Source organism: Rhinolophus sinicus, linkage group LG15, assembly GCF_036562045.2.
Source record: "Rhinolophus sinicus isolate RSC01 linkage group LG15, ASM3656204v1, whole genome shotgun sequence".
Taxonomy (NCBI): Eukaryota; Metazoa; Chordata; class Mammalia; order Chiroptera; family Rhinolophidae; genus Rhinolophus; species Rhinolophus sinicus.
This window is the reverse complement of record NC_133764.1, coordinates 46,338,198-46,350,713: the sequence shown is the minus strand read 5'-3', so window position 1 is coordinate 46,350,713 and position 12,516 is coordinate 46,338,198. Positions and strand designations below refer to the sequence as shown.

At 53.0% G+C, this 12,516-nt stretch overlaps 2 protein-coding genes and 1 long non-coding RNA gene across 5 annotated transcripts in view; 2 read left to right on the top strand and 1 right to left on the bottom strand.

Annotated features, from left to right (window-relative positions):
* The window catches only part of LOC141569011 (uncharacterized), a 6,763-nt gene extending 4,242 nt beyond the window's left edge, over positions 1–2,521 (bottom strand). Inside the window, exon 1 of the long non-coding RNA XR_012492394.1 lies at positions 2,399–2,521. This is a non-coding gene — a long non-coding RNA (uncharacterized LOC141569011). The remainder of the gene's footprint in view (positions 1–2,398) is intronic.
* CACNB1 (calcium voltage-gated channel auxiliary subunit beta 1) overlaps positions 1–4,419 on the top strand; it is a 19,917-nt gene extending 15,498 nt beyond the window's left edge. For 2 of the 3 annotated variants that reach the window (XM_019747733.2, XM_019747735.2), the window contains one exon: positions 61–1,169. In XM_019747733.2, the coding sequence (XP_019603292.1) occupies positions 61–525 (465 nt within the window). In that variant the 3' untranslated portion in view covers positions 526–1,169. Of the gene's footprint in view, positions 1–60 lie in introns of all 3 variants that reach the window. The other variant, XM_019747734.2, reaches the window with a different exon arrangement.
* On the top strand, positions 4,014–12,516 carry ARL5C (ARF like GTPase 5C). The gene is made up of 7 exons (XM_019747519.2): positions 4,014–4,141; positions 6,292–6,419; positions 7,033–7,093; positions 8,140–8,287; positions 9,343–9,426; positions 9,944–10,095; positions 11,681–12,516. The coding sequence occupies exons 1-7, from the start codon at positions 4,068–4,070 to the stop codon at positions 11,727–11,729; spliced, it is 696 nt and encodes a 231-aa protein (XP_019603078.2). The 5' UTR covers positions 4,014–4,067; the 3' UTR covers positions 11,730–12,516.

The window sequence follows — 12,516 nt, the reverse complement described above, 5'->3', positions numbered from 1 at the left end:
GTTGTGTTTTTCTTACCCCTGCTTGATCTGCATGGTGTGTGCCGTCTGTCTGCTAACCAGGGACCCTACCTTGCTGCTGGGGACCAGTCGCTGGAACGGGCTACTGGGGAGCACGCCAGCGTGCACGAGTACCCCGGGGAGCTGGGTCAGCCGCCAGGCCTTTACCCCAGCAGCCACCCACCTGGCCGGGTGGGCACCGTACGGGCACTGTCCCGTCAAGACACATTTGATGCCGACGCCTCTGGCAACCGAAACTCTGCCTACACGGAGCCGGGAGACTCGTGTGTGGACATGGAGACCGATCCCTCAGAGGGGCCAGGGCTTGGAGACCCTGCTGGGGGCAGCACCCCACCAGCCCGTCAGGGATCCTGGGAGGATGAGGAAGAAGACTATGAAGAGGAGGTGACTGACAACCGGAACCGCGGCCGGAATAAGGCCCGCTACTGCGCGGAGGGCGGGGGTCCAGTGCTGGGGCGGAACAAGAACGAGCTGGAGAGCTGGGGTCGGGGTGTTTACATCCGCTGAGTGGCAGGGGCCACACAGTGGGGAGGAAGGGCTCTGAGCCCCAGGGAGGGGAGGGACAGCGGGCTCACCTCCGGGATGTATCTTGCCTCCAGGGGGCGCTGTCTCCCTCCTTTCAGATGCCTTTGCTCAATGTTTGGGGTTTCTTGGGTGGTAGCATCCCAATTCCTGGGAGTCCTTAAGCCCCAGCTGTAGGTTTTTATCTACCTGCTGTGGATGGATGGGGGATGCCCACCTTTGTGCAGTGTCCCCATTCCCCCACCTAAGGGGGCTCTCTCCCAGAGAAAAGGTGCACTTCCTTAACTCTTTCTACTTGGGGCTCTAATGAAGGGTCCTAAATGGGGTGGCCCTTTTTCCAACCTGGAGTATTTGGGAATGGTAGGGGGCTTTTCCTGGAGAGGGAGACCACAGACTTTCCCATGAGGATTCTCTTCCCCCAAACCCCAGATCCAGGGTCCCTCACCATGCCCAGCCCTCCCCCCAGCTTCTGGCAGCATTGTCTGGTAGGAGAAAGCTACAGGATGGAAGCCCCTTGGGGCAGGGTCTGGATAGAAACTGGCAGGCCTCAGATGTAGGGCCATCTGCCTGCCTGGGACCTAACACTGAGGAGTGGGCAACCTGAGATGGCTGCTACCCACCCCACCACCTCCAGCAGGAATGAGCTTTGCCTACCTACAACATCCTTTGCCTGCTGCCATCCAAGGAGTGGCTCTCTGTGTCTGAGCCCCCTGTCCCTGTGTCACCTGGGTGTGGAACCCATGGAACGCTCTGGTCCGCCTCATTTTGAAACCAAAAACTGTTCATTCACTCACCCTGAGGCCCCAGGAGAGAGGCCCTGTGGGTGGGTACCCAAGAAATGATCACCACCCCAGGGGTTTCCTCGGGACCATGGATCTCCCTGGGGGGGTTGGCTGCTGCTGCTGCTCTATATTTGCCTCTTGTGATCCTGTCCTTTACCCACGTCCACTTCACTCCCCCTGGAAGCCTTCGTACCCCGTCTGCTCTGGAGTGTCCTCTGCCCAGCATCTCCATAGGCCAGCAGCCCTGCCCCTCCCCAGCGTCTCAGCTGGGCCAGAGAGAGCCGATTGTGCCAATGACGACTGGGCCTTGCCTGGATGCCCACCTCAGGGATGGGCACCTCATGCCTGTCTCACCACCTCCTGTGCCAATGTTGTCTCACCCCCCCCACCTGGGGGTGGGGTGCAGCTTCCACTTACTGGTTAGAAGAGACCACTGCCCACCCTTTCCCCCCTCCCTGTCTGGTGTCCTGTGCCCCCATCTGTCTGTCTGTTCGTCTGTAATCCCCTAGAAGTATTTTGCCACATATAAAACCGCCACCCTGTCCTTTGCGGCACGTCCTGAGCCTGCTTCTTTGTTCCCGCCACACAGTAGCCGACCTAGCCATGTGAGAACTGCCGCCATGCAGGGGGGTGTGAGGGGTGCGCGCAGAAGTAAGCTGTGCCCTGAGAGTTTACTCAACAAGAGAGATGGCGCTTTGTGTGGCTCTGATGCGTTACATTCAAGCCTGACAGGAGCCGCATGGCCATCTCAGTCCCCACTCATCCCCAAACACCATACCTAACCCATCTCCCCATAAGTAGAGCCAGGAAAAATGGGAAGCTGAGGCCGGGAAATAGGGTGTCATTCGGTGGGTGAGCTCCAGACCCACTGGCACAATATCTTAAAGGCTTGTGCTTGTTTTTCTGCTCCTGTGGCCTCAGCTGCTCCCCAACACCTCAGGGAAGGGAGGGGCTGAGCTTCCGGCTTTCTCCACAGATGCCACCACAACTACCATCCTTCCAGACCCTATTAACTAGGCATGGGGGTGGGGAGGAGGTCTACTTGCAGGGAGGAGCAGAGAAAATCAGGGACTCACCCAGTCCTATCCTGAGAGAAAGATCACGAGTGAGGAAGAAAGCAGGTGACTGCCAGTTTTTACCATCACAGCTGGCAGGATGTGAACTGACGGTTGTTACTGCTGCTGTCACCTGTATCCTGCCTCATGTAGCACCTACCAACTTGTACTCATGGTTCTTGTTTTGGGGTTGGGGGTGGTGACCTAAAGGGCTCCTGGGTCCTTCACCTGAGTGCTCCTGTGCAAAATGTGTGTTTGCGTACAGAGGGCAACAGACATCCAGGTGCCCCAGATGAAGGCTTAGCAGACCCAAGAAAAGGAACTGGGCAGGCCAACAGGTCAAATCACTGGCCCAAGGTTCCTGGGGAGTTGATAGCAAAGCTAGCTAGCAGACACTGCTGGGACTGGAGTCCAGTCTCTGCCTCCCAGTGTAACACTTGCATTGCCTTGCAGTGCAGTCAATCATTCATTCCTGTATTTGTTAAACATTTACTGAGCACCTGCTATGTACCAGGCGCAAGTCAAAATGGCAATGCAGGACAGCACAATGAGCTCTTTGATGCCAGAAGCCCTGGGTCCTGGGGGAGCCTGGAAAAGGAGTCACTCCCTTAACCTGGGGAGGCCAGGAGAGGTTTCCTGGAGGAGATGAGGCTTGAGTAGAGACTAGAAGCAGAGAAGTGGGGGAAGTGATCAAGGCAGAGAAAGCAGGTGACATGCAGGACGTGTCCTTGGACTTCACGAGTAAAGCACGCTCTCAGGGCGATGGTCAGAGAGGGTTGGCAGGAGCAGGTCCCAGAGGGGCTTGAGTCATGTTAAGGAGTTTGGACTTGGTCCCGAAGCAGAAATTGAAGGATTGTAAGCAGCGGTGGCATGATTGCTTTGGTTGCAGTTTGAGGCATAGATTGCAGGGCCTAACCTGGAAATCTACAATATTCCAGGTGAGAAATGAGGAGGGTTTGCAATAGGCTTCAGCAATAGAACAGGAAAGGAGGCAATAGTTGCCTGAGACACCTAGCAATTAGAATCAAGAGCTCTTGGAGAGCAATTGGAGGTGGCCAGTGAGAGAGAGGGAGGTGTCTGGGGTTCCTGTGGGTCACAGAGAGGAAGCAGGTAAAGAAACCAGGTTAGAGACAGAAACAATGTCTAGCTTTGGACAAGGTGGGTTTATGGTGACTATGGGAGATCATCCAAGGGGAGAAGAGCAGAAGGCAGCTAGGTGCTTGGCCTGGAGCTGAGCAGAGAGCTCCATCTGGAGTGGAACCTGATATTTTGAATCAAAGGCAGGGATAATTAACTCTAGTTTACACCTAAAGCTCAGAGAGGTTAAGCAACTTGTCCATAGAAAGTTACACTACCAGTGAGCAAGGACCTGAGCTCAGATTACTGGCTTTCAAGTTCTGTGCCACTCACGTCTAATGCTACTTCCCCTGCCCCAGTATGCTGCAGCTTCTGTGAGGGGAGGGGGCTTGGGGAGAAGGAAGCAGGTGTCTGAATATGTTTTTGTCTCCTCCCCACGTGCCTTCTGCCTGAAATTGGACTTGCCCAGAAGTTGCAGGCAGGGGCATTTCTGGGTTAGCTTGGAGATATTGAGAGATGCGGGGAGACATAGTCTTGTCTCTTGGTAACCACAAGCCCTCAACCTACATGGTTAGCACTTTGGTGGTTGTCAACATGTAAGGATGTCACAACCATGAAGCCAGCTGGGACTAGGCCCAGAGAGCCTGGTGCCACTACCACAGCTGCCTCAGCAGCTCAGGAACTGAGGTACTGGAGACACCCCTACCTGGAACCCCTCATCTCCTTCCCTGACTAGCTAAATCAGGCCTTCCCACCTACTGTCTCTCAGGGTTTTTTTGTTTTGTTTTGTTTTGTTTTGTGGTTTTTGGTATGTGTGTTTGTCTCCCCACTAGACGGTAAGCTCCCCACTAGATGGTCGTAAGCTCCATAAACCTGGATTGGGTCTGTTTTGTCTACTTAGCATGTTTCCTAACTCCTGGTTCATATTTGTCTAATGAATGAATAAATGAATGAAATGCCCTTAAGATTCAGGCTCTGGGCCTTAGTGAAGGCAGCTCTTGTCTGTTTACTGAATGTGCTCCAGCTAGCAGACTGTCACTTTCAATTCTGCAATTTGTGGTAGTGGTAGAGGGGGTAGGGTACAGTTTCCCCAGCCAGGAAACAGATGGTGAAAATACTTCACACACTGCTGCTTCCCCCAGCACCATTCTGTGCCCCCACTCTATTGAACCCAGCTGCAGCCCCAGCTCCTTTCCTAGGGCTGAAACGGAATCAGCCAGATGGGCTCTGCTAGCCAACTCCCCTTCCTTCTAACTCTGGGTACCAAGCTGGGTGGGATGAAAATTCTGTATTTAGTAAACTGTTTTCCCTCTTCTCTTCACAAACTTCCCAGCCTTTCTCAATCCTCCTTAACTTGTGCTCACACTTCTTTTTTTTAATACTCCAAACACCATTTTTCAGGCCGTGAGCTTAACTCACTGTACTTAAGTCCAATAGCAATACATTCCTACTGTGTGCCACACACTGGACCAGGTGGGGTGTGGGGGGAGTGCACAGGTGAGCAAGACAGGAACCCTGCCCTCTAGGACTCACAGGCGATTGGATGAAATAGACATGCCCGTGTGCAATCTCTGTGGAGAGAAGTCCCATATGGCTGGAGAACCACACCAGAGCTTTTACAGCAGGCAGCTAACGGGTCTCAGGAATCTTCCTTTCTGAGAAGGGGAAAGGCATTCAGGTGAAGGAAACACAGAAGCAAAAGCACAGTGGGAAAGAACTGTGCATGGATGAGCAAGGACAAGTGGGTGCGAACATGGGAGATAAGCTGCAAAGGCAGATGGGGGCTATTCATGGAGGCGCTTGCATATCAGGTGAGACTGATCTGAGTTCAGTGGGCAGTAGGGAACCATTGGAGGTTTATGAGCTGTGGAGGGATAGACTCTGAGCTGTGCTTTAGGAAGCGTAATCGGGCTGTTAGGAGGATGTCCTGCTAAGGGGGAGGCAGAGGCAGGGAGACCCGTTAGAGGGTTGTTCTCTTATGGCTGTAGGAGGGCAGTGACAGTGGAGAGAAAGGAGCTGATTCTCCTGAGTGATGGATGACTGGTGTCTCCTAATCACCCCCGCAGTCTGAGATTGGTTTGCCTTCCCCACTTCTCTTTTTGTTTTCTGGTTTTTCCCAGTTTAAGCAAAGAAGGAAATTCACAAACAAGACCAAATGGCTCCCCCTTCCTCCTCCAGCCTGGCTGTCTCTTGGCCCAGGTTCTGTTGGGTCTTAGTATCTGGGATCCCTCCATAGAGATCTCTTTTTCTCCATCCCTGTCTTCAAATGCCTGCCCTTGGGAACTAGGGAGCTGTGCCTGCGCAGTGGGTTTGTCAGTGAGTCATAGAGGTAGCACCAAGGTACCTGAAAAAGGAGGGAGACCCTGCCCTTTCCCAAGGGAACTCACTTCCAGTGGGCCTAACAAGACCCACACTAGTGAACAACTAGAGATCTGTTGAGAATTGGAACATTCCCCCAGCTCAGTGAGAGAGAGAGGATCTGTGAGCCCTGTCTACCCCACACAGCTGGTAGGTGCAGAACGTGGGTGCCCCAGACATGGCACTTGGAGAAGGGAAAGCAGGGATCCAGTGGTGGGTCACTGTACTGAATCTTCTTGATTTGCAGTGGGAGAGCAGTCCACCCAGAAAACTCTGGAGTTTTCTCAGGGCGACTGGGAGGATGTGGAGTCTGAACCCCATTTTCCTTGTACCTCCAGAGTTCTGGATAGGTAGTTTGTTGTCACCGTGACGTCCACAGCGTCCGCGAGGGGCCAGCGTCCCAGGGGATTCCCAGGCGCTGCAGAAGACCCGTGGGGCTTCCGTGACCTCATAGGCAAAGCTCTGTCGGCCCTCCCCAGGAGGCGGGGCTCGAAGCGTCCGGGCTCGACCTCGGCCCCCGAAGGCCATCGAGTCCTGCCCCTGCCTGGCCCGGGACACGCCATGGGACAACTGATCGCCAAATTGATGGGCGTCTTCGGGAAAGAGGGTAAGGGACGCACAGTGCATCCAAGCGACCTTCTTTGACCCGGCTCCCACCTGGGGCTCCCCGGGTCTGGGGTCGCGGGAGCGGATGCGCTGGGGGACCTCGGGTTCGGAGGGTCGGGCGTGGGCGTTCCTCGGCGGCTGCGTAGTCTCCCCTGCCCCCTCCCCACCTGCTCCTCGCGGGTTGCGGGCTTCGGAGCGTCCCCAGGGTGCCGGGCTGGACGAGCCTCCTTCCTTCGGGTAAACGCCGCCGCGGGTTTCCTGCGGTTGTGATTTCGGGCTCGATTCTTTCCCCAGACCCCTTCTCTTTTGGCAAATCCAGAGCTCCCCGGACCCTTCGGACAATCACTTTTCTGGAAATGTAGAGCGAGCGAGGTGGGGCTCATCTCCCATTTCCACTGTCCGGGAGTGGAGCAGGTGTCCGGGGCTCGGTGGGAAAGAAACCTGTCCTTTATTGGAGGAGGGGGGTGGGGGCGGGGGAGCAGAAATGGTACCGAGGGGAAGGTCCCCCACCCTGTTGGGAACACTTGTCTCCTTCCTGGGAGGCCTGGAGGGTCACACAGTACCTTGGTCATCGCATTTGTCCCTGACTCTGTCCTTACCCCGGATGCCTCCAGAGCACAAGGTTATCATCGTGGGACTGGAAAATGCAGGAAAGACCACCATTCTTTACCAGTTGTAAGTGACTCCGGGGTGGGCGGGGGAGGGGATTTGGACCTTCCTGTAGCCAGGAGGAGAGATGTGGGGAATGCTGGTGGGACCTTCCTGGTTTAGTGACCCCTCAGTTCAGCGGACCCCCAGCCTGGTATTCGTATCCTGCTTGGTATGGGCAACCCCGGCCCCTGCCAAACGCGGCTGCAGACTTGACCTGGTCTGAACCTGCCTTGTAGGCAGGCAGGTTCTTCCCACCTCCCTGCTCTTCGCTCCTCCTAGCGGCAGGTCCTCCTCCCCACCCCCCAACCCCGTCTAACTCCTGCACCCCATCTTTGCGGCTTAACTTTCTCCCCCTTCTGCAAACTTAAAGGGGGATGCCAGCTTTGGGTCCAGCTAGGTTGTGTAGCTCCTGGTCTGGCAGAGTTTGGCACTTGTGCTGAGCACCCTTTGGAACTTTTCCTGAAATTCTCTCTCTGGACGGCATCTCTCCGGTTCTGGAGCCTCCAAAGTATTTACTTAGGACAAATTTTCCTCTGAAAAAGTGATATATGTACATGGCTTTTAAAAATTAGAAGAAAAGAAAAATCCAAACAGTACAAGAGTATACAGTTAAAAGTAAATTTCTGTCTCATCTCTAATTCCCAGTTTTACTTCCCAGCCCTTCCAGAGGCATTCCTTACCTATAAAATTGTGTTTTCTATGTCACTGTAAATAACACCTTCCTGATGGCCTCCCTTGTGTCTCGTTTTTCTAACTCCTTGCTATTCAAAGTGTGGGCCCCAGCCCAGACCCCCTGGATCAGAATCTGCATTTTAACAAAACTCCCAGGCGATTCACCTGCATATTACAGTGGGGGCAGACTGCTCTGTTAAGTCTCCCGGTCCTGGGGTCCAAGCTGGGACAAAACTTGGTGTCACTCCTGTCTGCTTTCCCTTATGCCCAGCAGAGGCTCGGTTAACCTGGGTTGAGCTGTTCTGAACTAGATACAGCCTGGCTCAGGAGCCGAGGGCTGGGAGCAGCACTGGGAATGGGCTGGGCTGAGCTCTTGCTGCTCTCTCCTACCTCCCCAGCTTGATGAATGAGGTGGTCCATACATGTCCCACCATCGGTAGCAATGTGGAGGAGATTGTTCTGCGAAAGACCCACTTCCTCATGTGGGACATAGGCGGACAGGAGGCTCTGCGCTCCACCTGGAACACGTACTATTCCAACACTGAGGTGAGGGAGGCCTGGGAACTGGAGCCAGCCCTAACCTCGCTCAGCCTGGGTTCCCCCACTTGTGAGACGGAGATCATAAGAGTGACCTCCCTGAGTTGTTGTGAAAATTAAATAATAAAAAAATAGCTCATGCATGTGTGTCAGATACTGAATGCAGCACAGTGCCTGTTAACAGTTTTGAATATTTCCTAGCAGTTTTGTCTGGGCTGGCAGCTTTCTGTTTGAGGCATTGAATGGGGTAGACCCTTTGTCTCCTTACTTTCTCACTCTGGCAGCAGTAGAATTCAGTGGTTTCATTCCTGGAACGAGACAGAGACGAGTTCAAATTCTAGCCCTGCCACTCACCAGCCATGAGGCTGAGGGCAAGATATGTCACCTTGCTGAACTTCAGTCTCCTGATTTGTAAATGGGGATAATAACACAGTTAACCCTTGAACAACACAGGTTTGAATTGCATGGGTCCACTCATATGTGGGTTTTTTAAAATAAATATACAGTCAGCCCTCTGTTTCCCTGGGTTTTGCATCCATGATTCAACTAACTGGGGATTAAAAGCAGTTTTTTTGATCCACAATTGGGAGTCTGTGAATGCAGACGGTCAGCTGTATGCATTGCTCTGTGCCATTTCATATAAGGGACTTGAGCAGTTATGAATTTTGGTAACCATGGGGTCCTGCAATCAACCCCCCATGGATACCAAGGGAGGACTGAAGTTTTGGGGGAATCAGAAGTTATACATGGATTTTCAATTGTGCAGGGGTTGGTGCCCCTAAGCCCTGAGTTGTTCAAGGGTAAGCTGTAGTTCTGGTTTCACAGGGCTGTAGTGAGGCCTCAATGAAGTGGCACGCAATCGAACGTTGTGTTGTGTACACCCTGTGTCTGGATGGAAAAAGGAATGAAAATGGGACTAGGGCAAGGAGATCTTGAGACTGGACAGTTTGTTTGCTGTGGGGCTCACTTCAGGGTAGTGCAGAGGCCAGGGGGAAGCACAGTTGTACAGGAGGCACCTTCACCGAAGAGAAAGGCCACCACTCACAGTTCTCTCTGCTGGCCAGTTCATCATCCTCGTGATTGACAGCACGGATCGAGAGCGGCTGCTGACCACTCGGGAGGAGCTGTATAAGATGCTGGCCCATGAGGTGAGCCCCCTGCAGTTGGGAGAGAGCCCAGGATACTAGCTGTGTGACCTCAGCTTACTCACTTAGCCTCTCTGAGCTTCATTCCTGATGCCCCACTCTAGGAGCCCCTAGCGCAGCAGCTTGGGCAGGGCTAGTTTGTCCCAGATGAAGGACAATAATGCCCTCAGTACAGTTGATAACAGAAGCCAAAATTGCCGGTCGGGTCCTGATCACACTTCACACTCACTGCGGGACCCCAGACAGATCACTTTGCCTCTCTAACCCTCAGCTTCCCCAAGTACAAATTGGGGAGGATCATGAAATGCCTCCCTCCAGGGACTGCTGTAAGGATGACAGGAGCCAGTTAGGAGGCTCCACAAGCTGTTGGTGTGCTTTGCTGGGGGAGGGCCCGCATCCCCACCCCACCTGGGTGAGACTCTCTTGCCAGGACAGCATGGGAGTCAGGTGGCACTTGGGGCACTGGGAGGGGAGGCCGGGCCCTGGCAGGCTGACTCGGGCTGGGTTCCTCTGTCCACAGGCACTGCGAGATGCTTCCGTCCTGATCTTTGCCAACAAGCAGGACATGAAGGACTCCATGACCACCGTGGAGATCTCTCAATTCCTCACCCTTAGTGCCATCAAAGACCACCCGTGGCACATACAGGGCTGCTGTGCCCTCACCGGGGAAGGGTTAGTGGCTGCTCCCTCTGAACCTCCAGGGCCTGGCCAAACCAATGAACGACTGACCATCAGAACCTTCTCCTATCTCTCCCGTCAGAATCTGGTTCACAGGTAGCCAAGTCAGTTGAGCACATACTCACAGTTGAGATGCTGTGGGTAAGCGGTGAGCGAGAAAGTCCCTGCTCTCAAAGAGGCTTGTTCTAAGGGGGGAGAGACGTGACAATCTACCTCAACACAAACATCTTAGGTACTGATAAGCGCTATGAAGAAAGTGAAATGGGATAACAGTGATAGAGGGGAGGGGATGGGTCTGGTTTAGCTCTCGTGGTCAGGGACAGCCTCTACTAGGAGGTGGCTTTTGAGCTGAGAGCTGAATGAATTGGAGACAACCATGGGAAGACCAGGGACAAGCCTTCCAGGCAGAAATCACTGACTCTTTCTGAACTTGAATTTTCTGATCTGTAAAGAGGAGGGTGATTATACCTACTCCCTCCCAGAGTTTCTGTAGAGAGTAAATGATACGGTTCCTTTAACATTTATTAAGCACCTACTGTCCCAGGCACTGTTCTAGGCACTAGAGAAGCAGCAGTGAACAAAACAGACAAAAATGGCTGCCCTCATAGAGCTTACTTTCCAGTGGGAGGCAACAGACAACAAATAATAAAAATAGAAAAATGTATGATAAGTTAAAAGTGCTAAGTGCTCAGGGAAAAAGTCAAGTAGGCAAGGAGACTGGAAGTATGTGCAGGGAATGTTACAATTTCAGATAAGCTATCCAGGGGGGCACTGCTGAGAAAGCTGCTAAGTAATCACCTGAAGAATGTGAAGGAGCTAGGTCACGGTCACATGGAAAGGGCCTCACATCAGGTTTGGAGAATTCCCTTTCCTCTTCCCTCTCATAGTGGAATCGCAGCAGGCTGAGGAGCTTGATGGCTGGTGAAGAAGGGGAGACTTTAGGCAGATACGCTCAAGGAACCACACATTTCTGCCAGTGTCTTGCCAGCCCCTGGGTCAGGAAGACCCCTCTCCCCCAACCCACACAGTTCAATTCAACCAGATTTCCTAAGTACTCCCCATGTGCCATGCACTGTACCAGGTGATAGAGACGTGACCAAGAACACCCATCTCCTGCCCCTTGCTGTGGCATTGCTCACAGTCTAATGGGGGAACTTGCTTACGGAGTCTCTTCCCAGGAAGGGAGCATTGGCGCTTTGCCCAGAGATACTGCTAAGATGGGGCTCCAGGCCCCTTCTTTAGAGATGTCCCCCTACCCCCATTTCCCAGACATCCAGAGGCTTCTATACATTGCCTTCCTAACCTTCCTCACATATGTAGTTATGGAATTATTTGTTTAATATCCACCTCCTCTGCTGGACGTAAGCCCCAGAGGGTGTGTCTGTTTTTTCACCGGTAACCTTAGCCCTAGCGCAGTATCTGAAGCATAGTAGGTACTCCGACTGTTTATATTTGCAGATTGAAAGACTGGATATAACTTTGGTCATCCCCTCAGTTGGCTTTGGGCAGGGGCTGGGTCTTGAAGGTCATCATCCTCATGGGATATGCTAATCCTTGCCCTCTTCCTCCCTTCCTGCAGACTGCCTGCTGGGCTCCAGTGGATGCAATCTCGGACTACTGCCAACTGATGTCCCAGCCTGAGGCCAACCAGAAACTTTGGGGTTTTGTATGGACTATGTGGGTGGAAAACCCAAGTGATTATTTATTACTTTTCTATGATTCTTTGATGGGAGCAGGGGTAGCTATGGACAATGACATTGCCACTGTCCACCCAACCCCCGACCAAGCAGCTGGACTGCACACCCTGAACTGCTGTAGACAGGACAGCAGGAAAAGCTGCCCCTCACTCAATGGAAGCAGGTGTCCTTCTTGGAGACACCAGAGAAGCTCTTGGCTGTGTTGGGCGATTAGGAAGTGGAGCTTTCCCCCCTCAGCTCTCAACCTCTCTGTAGGAAAAACGGAGGGGAGAAGAGTAAGAGACTGCTTTATTTCCTAGAACCCCACCCCTTCACTCCAACTCCAGCTTTCTGGCTCATCAGCCATCTTTAGGCAAAGAAGATTATAGAAAGATGAAGGGGGTGGGCTCAGAGGAAGGAGGACAGACCCAAAAGCTGGGAGGGGAGAGGGAGTGGGACAGGACTTCCCAGACAGCGACAGTCCTTGGCACTGAATGCAGTTCCACTCCCCCCTTGCCTTCCCATTCCCTCTGAGATGCTGGCTCTGACCACAGCTTTTGAGCCTTAAGCCACCCCATCGTGTACCTTCACTCCCAGTGTCCTTCCAGTGTAAATCCCACTTCTGCCAAGTGTCCCAGGTTCGTACAGCGTCTGCTTATTTTGTCTGCTTTTTTATAATGATTTTTTTCACACTGTATTAGGATTTTTATAAAGGTATAATAAATGCCATTGAAAAGTA

Coding starts and splice junctions, on each gene's coding strand:
- ARL5C (XM_019747519.2), top strand. CDS start 4,068: ATGAAGCCAGCTGGGACTAGGCCCAGAGAGCCTGGTGCCACTACCACA. Junction 7,094..8,139: donor ACCACCATTCTTTACCAGTT/GTAAGTGACTCC, acceptor CTACCTCCCCAG/CTTGATGAATGAGGTGGTCC. Junction 10,096..11,680: donor TGTGCCCTCACCGGGGAAGG/GTTAGTGGCTGC, acceptor CCCTTCCTGCAG/ACTGCCTGCTGGGCTCCAGT.